Genomic DNA, 17,576 nt, shown 5'->3' on the forward strand with positions numbered 1-17,576 from the left:
TTCCACATTCTAAATATCTTAAACGGATAGGAGAGGGTTTTATCAGAAGATCTCAAGGAGCACATCTTTAACATGGAACACTCTTTCTCACTGCCTTTCACTGTCAAAGAAAATACCTGCCCACTCTACTATCCCTTACCTCCACTAAGCCCCTCTCCTCCAAGAAAAGGTAAGGTATACTATGTTTATAGTCTCTTTTTGCAATACCTCAAGGACTAGAATCTGTTACTCCAAGGGTCATCCTGTGTAAAATTCCTGATAGAACAATTAACAATTATGGGCCAGATTATTGCAACAATTATTGTAGTTTCTGTGTGTCAGAAACTGCAAGTGTGACTTATGGTTCCATGGGCACAGTTGGCATGTAGCTGAATGGCCACCTCCTCCTTTGGTCAGTACCAATGGCCAGTCAACTCCCTGGGCTTCTGGGGACATGGCCTTATTGGCCTTGCCCTTCATCTGGGGATCTTGTTTATATCAGATTCTGATTCAGCAGGTCCTAGGTGAAGTCCAGAGGAACACTTCTGACAAGACTCCCAGGTGAGGTCACTGTTGCTACTCTTTGAGGAGCAAGGCCTAATAAGATAGGAATTTGTCTCTAGAGGTCAAAGACCTTGTGCCCTTTCTTGGCCTTAGCCCAAGTCATGTGAAACTCAACTTTAATACTTTCTTTACTCAGTTTTCCTATTTGTGACTGATAATAATAAAGGCAATAAAAACGGCTCCCTCTTACTGAGCACCTTGCTTATACCAGGCTCTGCACTGGGCATCTTGCTGAGACCATCTCACTCAGTCTTTACAAAGATTCCATAACATTAGGATTATTATCCCCATTGTGTAGTGGAGAAAACTGAGGCTCATTTAATTAACTTGCCCAACTAATGAGTGCAGAGCCAATTGCAAAAAACAGCAATCCAAGTACACACAACTCCAAACCAATCCCCTGTTAACACAGCATAACTACCACCCTAATAAGCAATACTCTAGCTGGAGGATTAGACATTTTTATTTATTCATTCACTGCACTTACATTTTTGTTTATTGAGAGTCTTTTGCACCAGCCATTGCACTAGACATTAAAGACCCAGAATGCAGGCCTTATAGATCCCACAAGGAGCTTACAGTCCAGCCAGGTGCATTAATAGCTTCTTAAGAGATGGCCAGATACTACTCCCTAGAACTTGATGAAGGGACAGGATCAAAGTAGCTCTTCCATGTAATACTTCTCAATCTAATCATGTATTGCTTGGAGAGTTAAAATGTAGTGATAGGATCAATAGCAACATGTTTCATGAGACTGCTGTGAAAGTAACAGGAAGACAAGGATGAGGAGATACTAAGAAGCCCAGGAAGGGGGAAAATAAAGAGAGGAAAGGCAGGGTCAAGGGCTGAGGAAGCTGCTCATAGAGATTCAGATGATTAGCCACGCTGCATTATAAAAGATAACTTCTTAAAATGATCTCAAATTCTAAAGCTTTAACAGTTTACCCATAATGAAAGTCTTTATGAGTCAGAGGCCACAAACATGTATAGCTGCTTAGGACACCTCAGCTATGGGTAAAACTAACAAGAGAGGCAAACATTTGTCCAGAAATCAAAACTCACCCTTTGTGTACTGCAATATCCTTTCCACCAACACAGGGTATTTAGTGATGCGCTGAGTGACCAGCAGAATGCACTCTGGAATTCCTCGGCGTCGAGCCAAAAGATTACTATTTCGGAGCTTGAAAAAAATAAAATAAGAAATAATATGTATATATATATATACACACGCACACACATTTTTATGTACATAAATTCTACCCATATTTATTTTGTATGTGTAAATTTAAAAATATAAAGAATCTATAACAGTTCAATTCAATTCTATTCAGACTTAACATAATATTCATTATCATTAATTAAAATAATATTGTTGGGCAGCGCCTGTGGCTCAGTGAATAGGGCACCAGCCCCATATACCGAGGGTGGCGAGTTCATGCCCGGCCCCGGCCAAACTGCAACGAAAAAAAATAGCCGGGCGTTGTGGCGGGTGCCTGTAGTCCCAGCTACTCGGGAGGCTGAGGCAAGAGAATTGCCTAAGCCCAAGAGCTGAAGGTTGCTGTGAGCTGTGATGCCACGGCACTCTACCGAGGGCAACACAGTGAGCCTCTGTCTCTAAAAAAAAAAAATAATAAAAATAAAAATAAAATAATACATTGTCATTAACTTAAAATGAATACTTTGTCATTAATTTTAATACAATAACTGTCCAAGATTTCAAAAAGTTTCAAGTTCCTCTGATGTATTTGTAGTTAATTCCAAATGTGAACAAGTTCTAATACTTCCGAGTACCAGAATTCATGAATAGCAAAAGTTTCTGAAAAATAATCAGGAATCAAAGTCAGATTTTGAACATGAGATTGCAGTGTACTGGTTGTTTCTCCAACAGGTTGTTCCCTGCATTTGTTACTATTCATTATTATATTTAAAGTTCCCTCTAAGCAGGGGATTTTTTCCCCTAAAAATATCAAAGTATTACTTAATTTTTCTAGTCCTCAACACACATTTATGTGGGAAGAAAAGTGAGGAACATATGTAACATTCTTAAAATGGCAGATAAAAATTTAGAATCCAGGAAACATGATAGGACAAATTTCATCAACAAATTGGAAAGGGGGGAAGCATTCAAACTGAAAGAGAGTTAAGAGGTCTAACCACTGTATATGATATGTGAACCTTGGTCACTTCTCTATTTAGGCAACCTAATTTTATGAGATAATCAGTAAAATGGGAAGATACCGAAAATAGAAGACACAAAAGGAATGAGATGGGAGAAAAACTTTACTAACAGAAAAAGAGACTTTCTGTCTTTGCCACAAACCTACCACCTACCACTTCCTTCACCTTCCCTTAAGAAATAGCACCTAGGGCAGTGCCTGTGGCTCAGTGAGTAGGGCACCGGCCCCATATACTGAGGGTGGCAAGTTCAAACCCGGCCCCAGCCAAACTGCAACAAAAAAATAGCCGGACGTTGGGCGTTGGGGCGGGCGCCTGTAGTCCCAGCTACTCAGGAGGCTGAAGCAAGAGAATCGCCTAAGCCCAGGAGCTGGAGGTTGCTGTGAGCTGTGACACCACAGCACTCTACCAAGGCCGACAAAGTGAGACTCTGTCTCTTAAAAAAAAAAAAAGAAAAGAAAGAAACAGCACCTAGATAAGAAACTTGTTTAAGTCATATTAAGAAACAACCATGAACTATTTCACCATGCTGGTTTATTACTTTGTAAGAAAGATTATTTATTTACTTATTTACTTTTTGAGACAGAGTCTCAAGCTGTTGCCCAGGCTAGGGTGCTGTAGTATCAGCCTAGCTCACAACCACCTCAAACTCCTGGGTTCAAGCGCTCCTCTTGCTTCAGCCTCCCAAGTAGCTGGGACTAGTACCTGTCACAATGCTTGGCTAATTTTTCCATTTTTAGTAGTGATGAGTTCTCACTCGTGCTCAGGATGGTCTCAAACTCCTGAGGGATTCTCCTACCTTGACCTCCCAGAGTGCTAGGATTAACAGGTGTGAGCCACTGTACCCAGCCATCTAGCTTGAAAATAGCTTACCTTAATAAAATTCTGAAATTTTTTATTCTGCTGGAGTTCTTTAAAGAGGTTAACGGCTTCTTTGTGATGGCTACAGAATTCTCCATATATTTTCTTCATTTTACTTGCATTTTCTTCTGAAAACTGAGAAGAATAACATTTTAATAATGGTTTGTAAATTTAGTACGTTCTAAACACAGATCATGCAATTTTCATATATTTCAAAATATCCTTCACAAATACAGAATACGCATCATGGAATTTCAGCACACAATCACTTCTTTCCCCCCTAAACACTTTTTAAATTAAAATAAAAACAGTTGAGTGATAAGGGTCCACCAAACATGATTATATTATATTGAACTAATACAACTATCAAGTAGCCACATGAAAAACACTTGATGTCTTCTAATCTCTCACTTTTCTTTTTTAGCTTCAGTGCAACTTCAACATCTCAATTTGTATTTTTAATACTTCTATAGATTGAAGAAAGAATGTTGACGATATTTGGAGCCCTCAGGAAAGTCTGGCTTCCCCCCAAATCAACATGTATAGTTGGCATTCACATTGGTACAGACCATGTCCATGGACTCAATCCTCAGTAGGGAATGTGATTACAAGTGGATCACAATGTAGGCTATCATTAGCTAAGAAGCAAGACAATCGTGACTAACCAGAATGTCAATTTATTAACTAATGAGAAGAAGTAGAGATGTGAGCTGGGTGTTTCAATAAGCCTGACTTATAGAAAAATATCCTTAGAAAAACCTACATAGGAACCAACTTAGAATCATAAAGTGGAATGGAGAGAACTAGCTGAATTATTTGAATGCCAATGTTTTAGACCCTGATAGCCTTATGTGTACAAGTCCATGTTGAAGGTCATTGCAAAAGAAACCAGAACACACTCACCCCTACCCTCAAAAAGTATTTAACAATTTATATTACCATCTCTGGTCTTTTCATTTTTGCTTATAGTTTTTTATCTATGCTTAGGGTCAATATGTCTCTAAAGATGATTTTTTTTTGAGACAGAGTCTCACTATGTCACCCTCAGTAGAGTGCCGTAGTGTCACGGATCACAGCAACCTCTAACTCTTGGGCTTAAGTGATTCTCTTGCCTCGGCCTCCCAAGTAGCTGGGACTACAGGCTCCTGCCACACTGTCCAACTATTTTTTTGTTGCAGTTATTATTGTTTAGCTGGCCCGGGCTGGATTTGAACTCACCAGCCTAGGTGTATGTGGCTGGCGCCCTACTGACTGAGCTACAGGTGCCACCTCCAAAGATGATTCTTAACACCACTTACGATCAACTCAAAAAAATTAGGCATGAGTCTAAAACATATATGCAGGACTTATATGCTGAAACGTACACAATTCAGGTGAAGGAAATCAAAGTTCTGAATAAATGGAGAGTTATACCATGTTCACGGATTGGAAGACTCAAGATAGTAAAGATGTTAATTCTTTCCAAATTAACATACAGGTTTAATTCAGTTCTTCTCAAAATCTCAGTAAGCTTTTGGTAAATATATACAAAACCATTTCGACTATTCTTAAATTTATATGAAGAGGCAAAGAAACTAGAACAGCTAGTTCTGTTGCTACATAAGACAAGATGAAACTGCTTCACAAATGAATACTTTTGGAGAAGGTGGCATTTTGGCATCTACCCAGGGAAAGCCATTTTTAAAGCAATTACCATCAGATGGATCTCTTTGCTTTTTCCCAAGTGCTATAGGCCACTGTTAAACATGGCATTCAAAAGAATTCCTCATTGCTTTTTCCTAAGTGGCTCATCCATTCAATAAATAGAGTACCAAGCACTGTTCTGGGTATTAACGTACGGTAGTAATGGATCCCTGGCTTACTGGGACTTTCAGTCTCGCGATGGTAAATGCTTCCCTAAAACTTATGAACATCTCAAGTTACCACTTTCTTCACTTGTGTTGATGAAAGAGCAAATTTTAAGTCCGATCTGTGTCATTCCTGAGACACATGAATTTGAGAAAGTCATTGCCTTCTTTATGCCTCAGTTTTTGTATCTGTGTGATAGGAAAATAACATCTACCTCACCGTGCTGTTAAGGTTAAATGAAGTCAGACATTAAAGTAGTAAGTAAAAGTGCCTGCCACGTGAGAGTCACTGAATACGTGTTATCCACGTTTTTAATGGCGAGTCCCTTCAGAGAGACTGGGAACCAATGGACCCTGGCAAAGGTAGGGGATTGCTGTTTTATTAGGAGGATGACACAGCAAATACTCGTTCATGCTTCAAACACCCCGAGTCTTTAAAAAGTGCATTCTCTTAGTGAGATGTGCTTGTTTTGTCCCCCAGGCATGAACTCAAAGGCTATAACAATAATAGATCAGCCTCACCCTTCCTAAGAGGAGCCAACATTTGTCTTGGAGACACTAGTGAGACCACCATGGGCCTGCCAGGGAAGCCACATTCTTAGAGAGCCCATCACATCAAAAAGTCTAAGTAGACTTCTCATAAGGGCATTGCTTTACAGCCCTGACTCCTGGTGGAGCAGCAATAGGGCCCAGGGATGGTCCAGCCAAGTAACACACAGGAGAGCCAGGCATTGAATTGTTAAAAGCTCTCAGGCACCAAGTCTGCAGACCAACCTCAAATAAAACCGGCCACATGAATCTGGAAGTAATCACCATGAAATCAATTCCATTTCTCCGTAGGTTTTTAACACTGTTAGAGAGTCTGCCAACCTTTATAGGTTTCTGAGGTCAGGGCCTTTAAAATCTCCCTCACCTGTTGTACCAGAATGTCTCCAATTCGGTCGATTACAAAATTCCTGTCGTTGCCAGCAGAGGATTCCTGCCTTCGCTCCTTCATACTGCAAAAGAAATGCCTGTGGATTTCGAGCAACTCGTCTAGACAGGGGAAGATTTTATCCACGGTGCCGTGGTCCAGCTGCAGCTCCTCCTTCATGCCCTTCCTGAAGATCTCAGCCATGATGAGCAGGGTCTGGATGTGATGCATCTCCGTCTGCATCAGCTCTGAAACGTGTGAGCAGAAACACGCAAGGCTCTACTTGTTTGTTTTGTTTTTTCTTCTGAGACAGTCTCACTCCATAGCCCAGGCTAGAGGGCCACAGCAACCTCAACCTCCTGGGTTCAAGTGATCCTCCTTCCTCAGCCTCCTGAGGAGCTGGAACTACAAGTACCCACCAAAAAGCCTGGCTAATTTTTCTATTGTTAGTAGAGATGGGGATTTCACTCTTGCTCAGACTAGTCTGGAACTCCTGACCTCAAGCCTTCCAGAATGCAACACACCCGTCCCAGAAACATGTTTTAAGCAAACTATAAAAACAAGCCTCCTAAGGCTGGGTGTGGTGGCTCACGCCTATAATCGCAGCATTTGGGAGGCCGAGGTGGGTGGATTGTCCGAGCTTACAGGTTCAAGACCAGCCTGAGCCAGAGCAAGACCCTGCCTCTAAAGTCAGCCAGGCATTGTGGCAGGTGCCTGTAGTCCCAGCTACTTGGAAGGCTGAGGCAAGAGGATCACTTGAACACAAGAGTTTGAGGTAGCTGTGAGCTAATATGCTGCAGCACTCTATCAAGTGAGACTCTGTCTCAAAAAAACAAACAAACAAAAAGAACCAAGCCTCCTTTAACCTAAATTAGTAGCTCAACATTACAGGTTACACAAATAAAAGAGAAGGAATGTTTAGGTATAATAAGAATATTTCTTCCAATACAAAAGCCAGCCTTGACTAAACATTTAAGTTTAAAATAGTAAACCATTTTCCTTTTTCCAGATATTAAAAGAGGATTTATGTATATCAAATCCAATATGTAAGAATCTCATAAATATAATTAGCTAGCCTCTCTAGATACATTCAGCTAGCAAATGGGTCTTGTGCCTCCCTGAATGCTCTATGAAATACAGCTTAGTTTTCTAGTTTTCTTTCTTTCTGTGGTTTTTTGCATTGAGTAGGAACACAATTAATTAGGTGAATTAAACTGACCTAAAATTCCTCAATGCAGACAACCATAGGTCCCTTATAGTGCAGAATCTGTCTCCAAAATCCCACTGTCTCCAGGGGAAACAATGTATCACAATCAAAGGACACTATCAAGAAAGTGAAAATACAACCTACAGAAAGGGAGAAAATACTTTCAAATCATGTATCTGATAAGATAAGGAACTTGTATCTAGAGAACATATTTTAAAAACTCTTATAACTCAACAGTTAAAGAAAACAAAGAAGCCAGTTCAAAAATTAGCAGAAGATTTGAACAGCTGTTTCTCCAAAGAGATACACCTATGGCCCATGAGCACATGAAAAGATGCTCAGCCACTAGGTAAATGCGAGTCAAAACCAAAACAAGAAGCCTCATACGCGTACAATAAGAAAAAGATGGACGTAAAGACGTGTGGTGAGGAGGAGAAACAAGGACCCCAGACGGCACTGGTGGGGATGGAAAATGGCACGTGTATAGCTGCTCTGGAAAACAGCCTGCCAGTTTCTTAAATGATTAAACTTAAAGTTGCCATATGATCCAAAAAGGGAAAAACCCAGAACATCCATCCACGGACACGTAGATAAACAAAATGGACTATTAGCTATAAAAAGGAACAGACTAAACAAAATGGAATATTAGCTATAAAAAGGAACGGACTGTTTCTCTCTATTTTACAATTAGGATAAACACTGTGCCAGTCAGCAGAAGGCAGGCACAGAAGACCACATAGTGTGCCATTCACGGGAAATGTCCTGAACAGACGAATCTGTAGGAACTGAAAGTAGATTAGTGGTTGCCAGGGGCTGGTGGGAGGGGAAATGGGAGTGCCCTATAGCGGCGACAGGATTTCTGTTTGAAGTGGGGCAAATGTTCTGAAATTAGACAGTACTTGCCAGTTGCACAACCTTGTGAACATACCAGGAACCACTGGGTTGTATGCCGTAAAGGGGTAAGTTTTATGGTGTGTAAATTACATCTCAATTTTAAAAGCGTGTCATGAGAGAACGTGACGCTCAAAATTTATAGGCGTACCAGAAGTACTAGTCCTACATTAATGGGTATTTGCAAACATACTGCGTGTTTTGGGAAAGAATCTAAATATCAGCCATGGGGAGTAAGTCTAAACATAGTTTTGTTTATTTTATCATAAATAAAAACCTCTTTAGTTCAGAATCCACTAATTTTGAAATATCATTATTTCCTACCGCAGCAGGTTTTAGTGCCTACTGTGTGCTAAGCCCTTACCCATATGTCTCATTTAATCCTTTAATGCATTTATCCATGATGACCCCCCTCCTCCAAATAGGAATGACTTTCCTCATCTTTAAAAGCGGAACAGTGAGGAAGAGACAGTGAAGGATTTGCCCTGGAACACACCTCCTTCTGACAACAAAGACCATATTGTGTGTGATAATTCATCCCCAATGGGTGAGATTATATTGTTAATAACACATGAAATTGAGGGGGAAATGAAGAAAAGTAACAGTATAATATAAATTGCTTGAGAAATGCTGAAAGGGACAGTATCTTCCTTTCCAAAGTAACTCCCAGCTACACAGCCCTTGGCAGATTTCAAAGGCACTCCCAGGCCATCTTGCCTGAGAGGCAGGTGATGAGAAGGTATCCACCTTGCCCAAGGACTTTCTGGCCCACACTTGCGTACACAGGATTAGTGAAAACTTAAAGTCAAGCTTATCTTAAAAGTTGGGGATTTTCTTGGAACTCCTTTTCAGCAACTACTTTGTACTTGAAATTTTTTTAAACTTCTTTATGTTTCCCTAATTGGTCTGTAATTTAACTTTCCCTAATCCAGACTGCCTCCACCCTAAATAGCATGAGATAGTGAAATGGAACCACGGTAGACTTCTGTACTCAGGACTTCACACGACTGAACACCGTCCTCACCAGGTGCGGCTGCTTGCATGGCATCCCTAGTACCCGTGGCCACACTGGAAGGCCAGATGCAGGAACCCTGTCTACCCTGCATTAAAACGTGTGAAAGTTCACCGTGATTCTGATATAGAAGAGGTAAAAACATGTAAGTCAAACATAAGTAAACTTGAAAGGGGTATGAGAAATACATTGTTCTGTGCCAGGCACACATGATGCCTCATTTAAGCCTCACAACCTTTTAAACTTGACTACTATTGCCCCCATTTTACCAGTGGAGAAACTGAGGCACCAGTGAGTTAAATAACTTGTCTGATATCAGGTAAACAGGAAATGGTCAAACTGGGGTTTAAAGCAGGTCTATGCGGTTTCCAATTCCACGCTCTTTTCTCCACACCACACTGTCTCAGCCCAAAGAGCGTATTTGAAATGCTCACCGAAAATGACATCCTGTCTTTTGATGACGTCCTTTTCCTGCTTACTACAAAATGAAGGATCCACAACAAGACTCCAAGATTCTGCTTCGAATTCCTGGGCATCACTGCTGAGGTCACTCCACAGAGAAGAGTCCACGACATCTGATGCGTGTTTGGAAAAGAAAAGCCAGAAGCCCAGTGACACAGAGCCCAGACTTCCCCACGTGCCCAGCCTAGGGGCTCCTCACACGAAATAAGCCTGTCATGGACACAGAAGCAACCAGGCCAAAACTGTGTGCGTGTGGAGCTGAAAAACCTGAAAACTAGACTGATAATATGGTCTGAATCACGACAGCTTTCATGAAAGCAAAGAAGAACCAGATTTGAAAATGCTGATTGTGTACACAGGGGGCACTGGAAGATTCTTTTGCTTGTTTGTTTTGGCTTGCTCTGTTGTAGTTTTATTTCTGGTAACCTTCGGAGTCTACAGTGTGTCTATGGAAGCTTGAAGGAATGGTGTCTTCTGCCCCAGGTCATTTCGCACTGTTCATTCAAATCTGAATTTTGTCCTCATCCACTTGATTTGCTCTCAGTTTAGCAAAACTTGAAGATGTGAGCTGGAAGCGAGTGCACACACACACCTTTTAGGAAAACTAACTCTATTTACCCAAATGGCACTCGTTACAAAGAGTCTCACTCAGGACAGTAAAGATGAGCTGACAACGAATTTAAAAGCTCGGGGTTAAAATTTAAAAAGTGTGTTCCTGGGGCAGAGTCCACTCCTCGGTCCTGGAGCTGCTCTCCTTCTATTTGGTTCCCCTTCACTTACTGATGCAACTTGGATCCAAAGACCAATTCCCTTGATTAGGTCCTGGCATGTAAAATATGCTTTTAAAAGGGTTTTTATTCCCCTGGAACAGTGATTTTTCTATCATTGTGCTGTGAAAAATTTTAAAGATCATTAAGTTCCTTTCCAAAGAAGTTCAAAGCACAGTACGTATATTCTTTTATTTTACTCTTTTTGGGGATCAACGTAATTTAAGTGTGCCCGGGAAGTTTAACTATAGGTTTAAGAGTGCTGTAAGATTAAAAAAGGTTGAAAAACACTGCCTTAGAAGTAGGAGGCAAAAGATGGGAATAAGTAACTCCTAGATGCAGGCAACACTAGTCTTAACTAACTGAAGTCCACAGTCTATAATTTTAACATGGGACTCTATTCCAGTTCCTCAATGGGCATAAAGCATTTTTTAATGATAAACACACAAGGTACTTCATTCTCTTCTGTTTGTGACATAGTCCTTCAGCAATGCATCCATTTAAAAACTGCATCATATTTCCTTGGTCACTATCTGGTTGTTTTCTCTAGGGCTAAATTTTCATTCTTTTAAAAAGTAGAACCTACACCCAAGGGACATCAGGAAGCAGAATTCTTTTAAAAAGAACAAAAGATCTCCCACAGTTCCTGTTTGAAGAGCACAACCACAATTTGGACTTCAGCCTTACAAAAGCAAACTGTGTAACTGAATCGTATGTACCTCCCCTATCAATCTGAAATTTAAAAAAATAATAACATACAGTCGAGAAAAAAAAAAAACCCAAAGAATATGCTTCAACCTTCTATTGATATCGTTGTAAAATATTCCTTTTGGCAAATGCTCACAGAAATACAAACAGGTGCAAATGCATCCTCTCCTCACCTTCCATTATAAAAGACTCCGTGGAGGGAGATGAGCCCACAGACAGCAGCAGCTCATCCGAATGAGACCTGCTTCTGCCGTTGTTACTGTCACTCTCAGACTCCAAGGATGTTGCCAACCTCCTGAAGCTGGGTGGGAGGGAGGGGAGCAAAGTTAGCCGAGCCGGCCTCTCTGAGCTCTTAAGATGTAAAAGCACGCCAAGCCATACCTTTCCAAGGTGGTGCCTGGAACACTTCTGGACAGCGGATGGACCTGCCCTGCAGTTTCTCTCCTTCCGGTTGGCAGCCCAATAGGCATGGAAGAAGAAGGGTGCAGAGAGAGGCCGGGCTGCGGGCTGTCTCTAAGTGAAGAATCTGGAAATCAGAACGGATGCTTCGTAAACACAAGTAAAGGCAGTCACTTAAAAGGCAGAAGCTAACCCCGGGAACAACCCCGTCTCCTGCGCATCATGCCCAGCCTTGAAGCCAGTCTCCCCGTACATCCTGACACCTGCTCTGAGGATCCCTTCCTTTTTACAGCCTCCTGACACTCAGGCTGCAGGTCGGCTTCCGCACCTCCAGTTGGAGACCATGAATGTTTGGGATTGCACAAACAAAGACGAAAATGGAATGGGGAAACCCTGGGCCAACTTTTCCATAAATCACTGCTGTACTCATTGGAGCCAGCTTTAAATCCACGCAAGGTGTTATTAGCACTATTACTAGAATGCACTGCATGTTTATAAATAAGGAACACACACACAGCACGTCAGGCGAATGGAATGATGCTGGAGAGGCTGCTATTTATGGTGCCAGGATGTCAGACAAACAAAACCTGCAAGCCAATCTGGGCTGCTCTCTCTCACCTATGGAAAACTAAAGAGTGCTTCTGCATGTTCCTGGTCAATTCAAAACTGCCTGGGCTTAGATGCATTTACGTCTGATGTGTGCTATAAATGACTCTCAAAAACATTTCTGTCCCACATTATACTTGTAGAGTACATATTCTCAAGCAAAAGGGGGAAAAAGAAACAGAGAGAACCCAAGATATTACAGAGGATTTTACACACGTATTATTTCATTTTATTCTCATGACTCCCATATAATGTGGTGCAATATATGGTATTTTATCTATTCAAAGATGCTTTTTATTTTCACTTCCAAACCTATGAACTTGAGAAGCGCCTTAAAACTGACGTCAAAGAGACCACTGGGGTCAAGGCAGGGGTGTAAGCAATGTGACGGCTGTGATGCCTGCACCCGCTCTACCTACTACAAGGTCACACCCAACAGCATGTGACCATAAATTTGCATACACAATTGTCCCCTGATTAAAGTGGCTTTTAAAATATCAGTCACACTTTGTTAGGGCATTGAAATGAAAAGTTGCCATGTACTTAAAATTCCTGCCACGTGTCAAGCAATTCAACTTGAGCCAAAAGACACTGCAAAAATCTCACCCAGGAAAGTAAAGGATTTTCAAGCTTAGGAGACATTGGTGTGACCGGTTCTTGCATGCAATGGAAAGAAATTTCACATGCCACCAATTATCTTCAAGAGTAATTGCTTAAATTTCAGCAATACGTGATTTAGGAAAAAAACAGAGCCACCAAATTTTAAAAGATGCAAACAAAACCCCAGCATGTCTTGAAATTTCACTGTCATTCTGAAGGTGCTAACGAAATCACAGCCTCCACCCAGCAGAGCCAATGAAAGCACCAGGTCCCTATGGTAATGGATGACAGGGACTAATAAGAACCTACAGACTCTAACATGGAAAATTTTTTTCCACAAGCTTTGTGATTCTTTAGAAGAATATGGCATATATTTGTGTAGATGAACATGTGTTACTGCTAGGAAAACATAAAATTATGTACATTTGATGAGTGTGTCTCTCTCCCCCAAAAGATCATTGATAGATCAACAGAGCATATTCCACCAGACAGGATCTTAAATTGAGGCAACTGGCAACACGTTGTCCTTATAGCTCTCCCTAAGATCACTCCCTATCGTTTTCTACAAAGATCACATGATTCTTACAACGCAAGAGCTCTTAGGCTGGCAGAGAAGTTTATGTCCTTCTTAACCTCTTTATAAAACTAAACATTATGCCAAGCCTATGTTATAAATGAAATAACTGGGCAAATGAGAAAGCAAAAGGAGGTATTTTTACAATGGAAAAATGCATGGTATGTATTAAATTTTAAAGAGTTCTTGTCGTTTTCCACATCACTTACTTCCAAGGATGGTCTGCGGTTTGTTCTTGTTATATTTCTCTTGGAATTTCTGTGAAAAATATTTGAAACACATAAAGTAAGATCAAAGCACCAGTGGACTGCAAGAATGTCCACATAGTTACACAGAACAGGATTCTTATCTACAGCGTTGTTGTTGTTATTTTATTTCGAAGAGGAATTCAAAGCAAAAGACACATCGAATGCAATGAGAAGCAAAATGTGATGACAGGAAGACGTGCAAGTTTTAATGCAGGGGTGCCCAGGAATACGCCTGGCTTCATTAAAAGCCTCCAGGGAAGTAGAACTCTCCAGCTGAAAGCGGGGTTCCTATCTCCTCCTTTCTCCTCCTCCTGCTTTCTGCTCCTCCTGAAACGTCACCAGCTAGAAAAGCCCTCAATTCTGCAATCACACACAGCACGTGTTTCCATTAACACAGAGGTTGGTCAACCCAAGCTTCCCTCAGAGGGATCGTCCCGCTCACCCACAGGTGTCTCTGACACGAGTGGGAAAGAAAGGGAGAGAATCCCAGATGCCTCCATCTGCTCAGCCCCACTGCCAAATACCGAGGCCATTCCTCTCGTGCAGTGGTTCCCAAAGGGAGGCCTCAGGACCGGCCACATGAGCATCACCTGGGAATCTGTTAGAAACGCACATTCCCAGGTTCCACCCTAGACCCTCAGAATCAGAACTCAGAGAGTAGGGCCCAGAAACTTGTTGGAACAGGTCCTGCGGTGATCATGGTGTCTGCGGTTTTCTGCTGTGACCTTCATTTACCTGCATTCAGCATTTGCGCTGGTAAACCAAGCAGGGCTCCTCGGGAAGCCTACCCTACCAAACCACGCAGCGCAGAGGGCACAGATGGCCAGGCAGGAGCCTTCCTGCTGTCTGTAAAAGTTACAATTAAGTAACTGCACACCAGGAGCATGTGCTCTCACTGCAATGCTCACTCTAGAAATAAGTCCAGACGCCAACCCAAGGAAAAGCTCTAACAGACAACATGAAGTAACCCCACGGGACATAAACGTGCAATAGTCAGGGACAACGAAGGGATTACCTTGGTGCAGGGAGGTGCGGCGTCTTTACAACCCTTGTGAGCGCTGGCATTACAGTCTGAAACACAGGGAGAGAGGCAGAGGCATCCTGCTTAGCTTAAGTTAGTGTGAAACGAGCAATAGCACATCCTGCTTCTACTGGTCACTACAAAAATGACATATAAATATGACAAATACTCAGAAAACATAACAAGAAGGAAAGAAAAATATTTAAATCACACATAGCCCCATCACTCAAGCATAAGCACAGGGTTGATACTTTAATTTCCTTGGTGATTTTTCCCCCTTCTGCACAGGGTCTTATCAATGATAAGACCTGGAACTATGCATGAGATATATGTCTGTGTCTGCCTGAGAACCCATTCCCGGTTGGGTGTGAGCTTTCTGACACCGGGCTGGTATCACCTCTCCACTCCCACACCGGGTAAAATGCCTGTGATGATGAAAAGCAATGCCAGGGAAAAGAAAGCACTGCCAGGCTCCAGCAGGAATTTCTCCTAACTACAAGTTTGACGTAGCCAAATTGCCTGAGAAAAATTAGCCCTATGCTCATGCTTTGTATCATAAAATGAGGAGCTCATCTTGCTGGAAGAAGGTCAGAGAATATGTTCCCTGTCCTTTCTGCCCACAGGCACGGAGACGCAGGCTGTCCTCGCTGAAAGCTGTAGGATGTGGGGCTTGCTTTCTGCCAGGGGGTCATCCTCCTGCCCTCTCTCCCCTCCCACCTCCCTACCCTAAACCCCCACACTCTGTATCACAGATAAAGGGGCCTGGATGTCTCAGAAACTTCTGCAGAAGGAATTCTCCTGCAAAGGAAGAAGATCCCATTTAGGTCCAACAAAGCCACGCAGGGTAAGGACCAATAACACACTGGGGACTGGGAGGAAACTGAGCCCTAGAGCTGCCCTGGGGCTGCAGGTGAGAGGAGGCTTTTTAGCCAACACCTCACTGGCCAGTGAACAGAACCTGAGGCCAAACTGCGTACTGGCCCTGCTGGTAAACCGGGGAGTTCAATGGCTTTCTCCTCATTCCAGACCCAACAAATAAAAGGAAAGGGGGAAAGGAAGAAGCTATGAGATACCCCAGAGCAAGTTACACTGAAAACTGGCTGGGAGAGCAAGCCACTGGATACTGTACCCAGATGCAGAAAATTTAGATATTGCAAAAGGGTTCTCAGTCAGAGACAGAAGACAGAGCTTCAGTAAGATAAACCAAAGGCCGTGAAGGGAGAATAGGATGTGAAATTAGGCCAATGGGATGAGAGGGAAACAGAGTTCTGTGAGACCAGGAAGGGCTTCAAGGAAGCTGAGGGGCAGGAACAGAATCCCGACCAAATTGAGAAGCATCCGTGTGACCAAGACACTACAGCACGGCCACGGAGTTAAGCTTGAAAGATCCCCTCCAGAGTGTGGGGAAGGGTAAAAATATAAAATAGAAGATGCCACACAAAGAAGGCAGCAGAAATCAGAAAAATTAGATCAGAAGCAGTAACAGGCAAGAATTTTATAAAGACTCAAAAAGGAAAATCAAAAGGTCTCACTGATTTTTTTTTTTTTTTTTTGTAGAGACAGAGTCTCACTGTACTGCCCTCGGGTAGAGTGCCGTGGCGTCACACGGCTCACAGCAACCTCTAACTCTTGGGCTTAAGCCATTCTCTTGCCTCAGCCTCCCAAGCAGCTGGGACTACAGGCGCCCGCCACAACGCCCGGCTATTTTTTGGTCTCACTGATTTTTAAGAAAAATAATTCAATGACATAGATATATCTATAGACATATCCTGACAATATCCATATGATTAAAAAACCAAAAGTCCTCAAGGATCTAAGCAGAAAAAAGGGGTTACCCACGGAAGAGTAAGTCAAGCAGGCCCTAGATTCATCCATAATAGTAAATGCTCAAATGTATCAGATCAATGTTAACAGAGTAGCTCAGGGAAAAGACCTTGGCCCAAGAATTTATTTAGCTAGGTAAGTTGTTCTTCTTGTGTGAAAGAAGCAACAATCTATCCTTAGATACATAAGGCTTCACATCAACAGATCAATTCTATTGTAGGCTACGGAGACTAGAATCAAAATTAAGGGCTCAAAAATAGATGAGTTAGAGTTTTTTTTTTAAAAAAGGAGTTAAAGTGAACAGTAAAACAAGTAAACAAAGAATCATTTTAAAAATGTATTGTACTTAGAAATACGGAATTGAATAAAAATATTAAATTTTTCTTTCTTTTTTTTTCTTCCAGTTTTTAACCAAGGCTGGTTTGAACCCGCCACCTCCAGTATATGGGGCCAGCACACTGCTCCTTTGAGCCACAGGCACCACCCAATGTTAAATTTTTCTTGAAATAGAAATTTATCCTTGAGAGATTTATCTTTGAAAGATACAACGTAAAAAGAATAGCTTAATAATTAATTCAGTATATTAACAGAAGCTGGGGGTAAGGGTAAACCTAAGGGAAAGAAAAGAACATTAAATAATGAGCCTTATGTATCCTTAAAGCAATCATTAGTTCATACTAAAAAAGCACATCTTGCCAAATCCCTGGAGAAAATAAAAGCAACAAACACGTGGTCTAAATAGCTAATCTAAACCAGACATCAAGATAAACAGTGAGGAACTATAAAAGACAGTTTGCAGCAATAAAGTTAAATATAAATTTTTTAAAAAATCTTGTTATAAGAAAAGGTCTTTCAGTTACATTACAGACTTCCTTTAGCTAAATAAAAGACACACATCCCAAATCAAAAACACAGAAA

General features: G+C 41.6%; 1 protein-coding gene across 2 annotated transcripts in view; it reads right to left on the reverse strand.

The window, feature by feature from the left end:
• ARHGEF28 (Rho guanine nucleotide exchange factor 28) overlaps window positions 1-17,576 on the reverse strand; it is a 292,201-nt gene that overhangs the window by 70,899 nt on the left and 203,726 nt on the right. For both annotated transcript variants that reach the window (XM_053588797.1, XM_053588806.1), the window contains 8 exons: window positions 14,829-14,884; window positions 13,775-13,823; window positions 11,768-11,912; window positions 11,560-11,687; window positions 9,884-10,024; window positions 6,340-6,587; window positions 3,592-3,714; window positions 1,606-1,723 (listed from right to left, as the gene is read on the reverse strand). In XM_053588797.1, the coding sequence (XP_053444772.1) occupies window positions 1,606-1,723; window positions 3,592-3,714; window positions 6,340-6,587; window positions 9,884-10,024; window positions 11,560-11,687; window positions 11,768-11,912; window positions 13,775-13,823; window positions 14,829-14,884 (1,008 nt within the window). The remainder of the gene's footprint in view (window positions 1-1,605; window positions 1,724-3,591; window positions 3,715-6,339; window positions 6,588-9,883; window positions 10,025-11,559; window positions 11,688-11,767; window positions 11,913-13,774; window positions 13,824-14,828; window positions 14,885-17,576) is intronic.

This window comes from Nycticebus coucang, chromosome 1 (genome assembly GCF_027406575.1).
Source record: "Nycticebus coucang isolate mNycCou1 chromosome 1, mNycCou1.pri, whole genome shotgun sequence".
Lineage (NCBI taxonomy): Eukaryota > Metazoa > Chordata > Mammalia > Primates > Lorisidae > Nycticebus > Nycticebus coucang.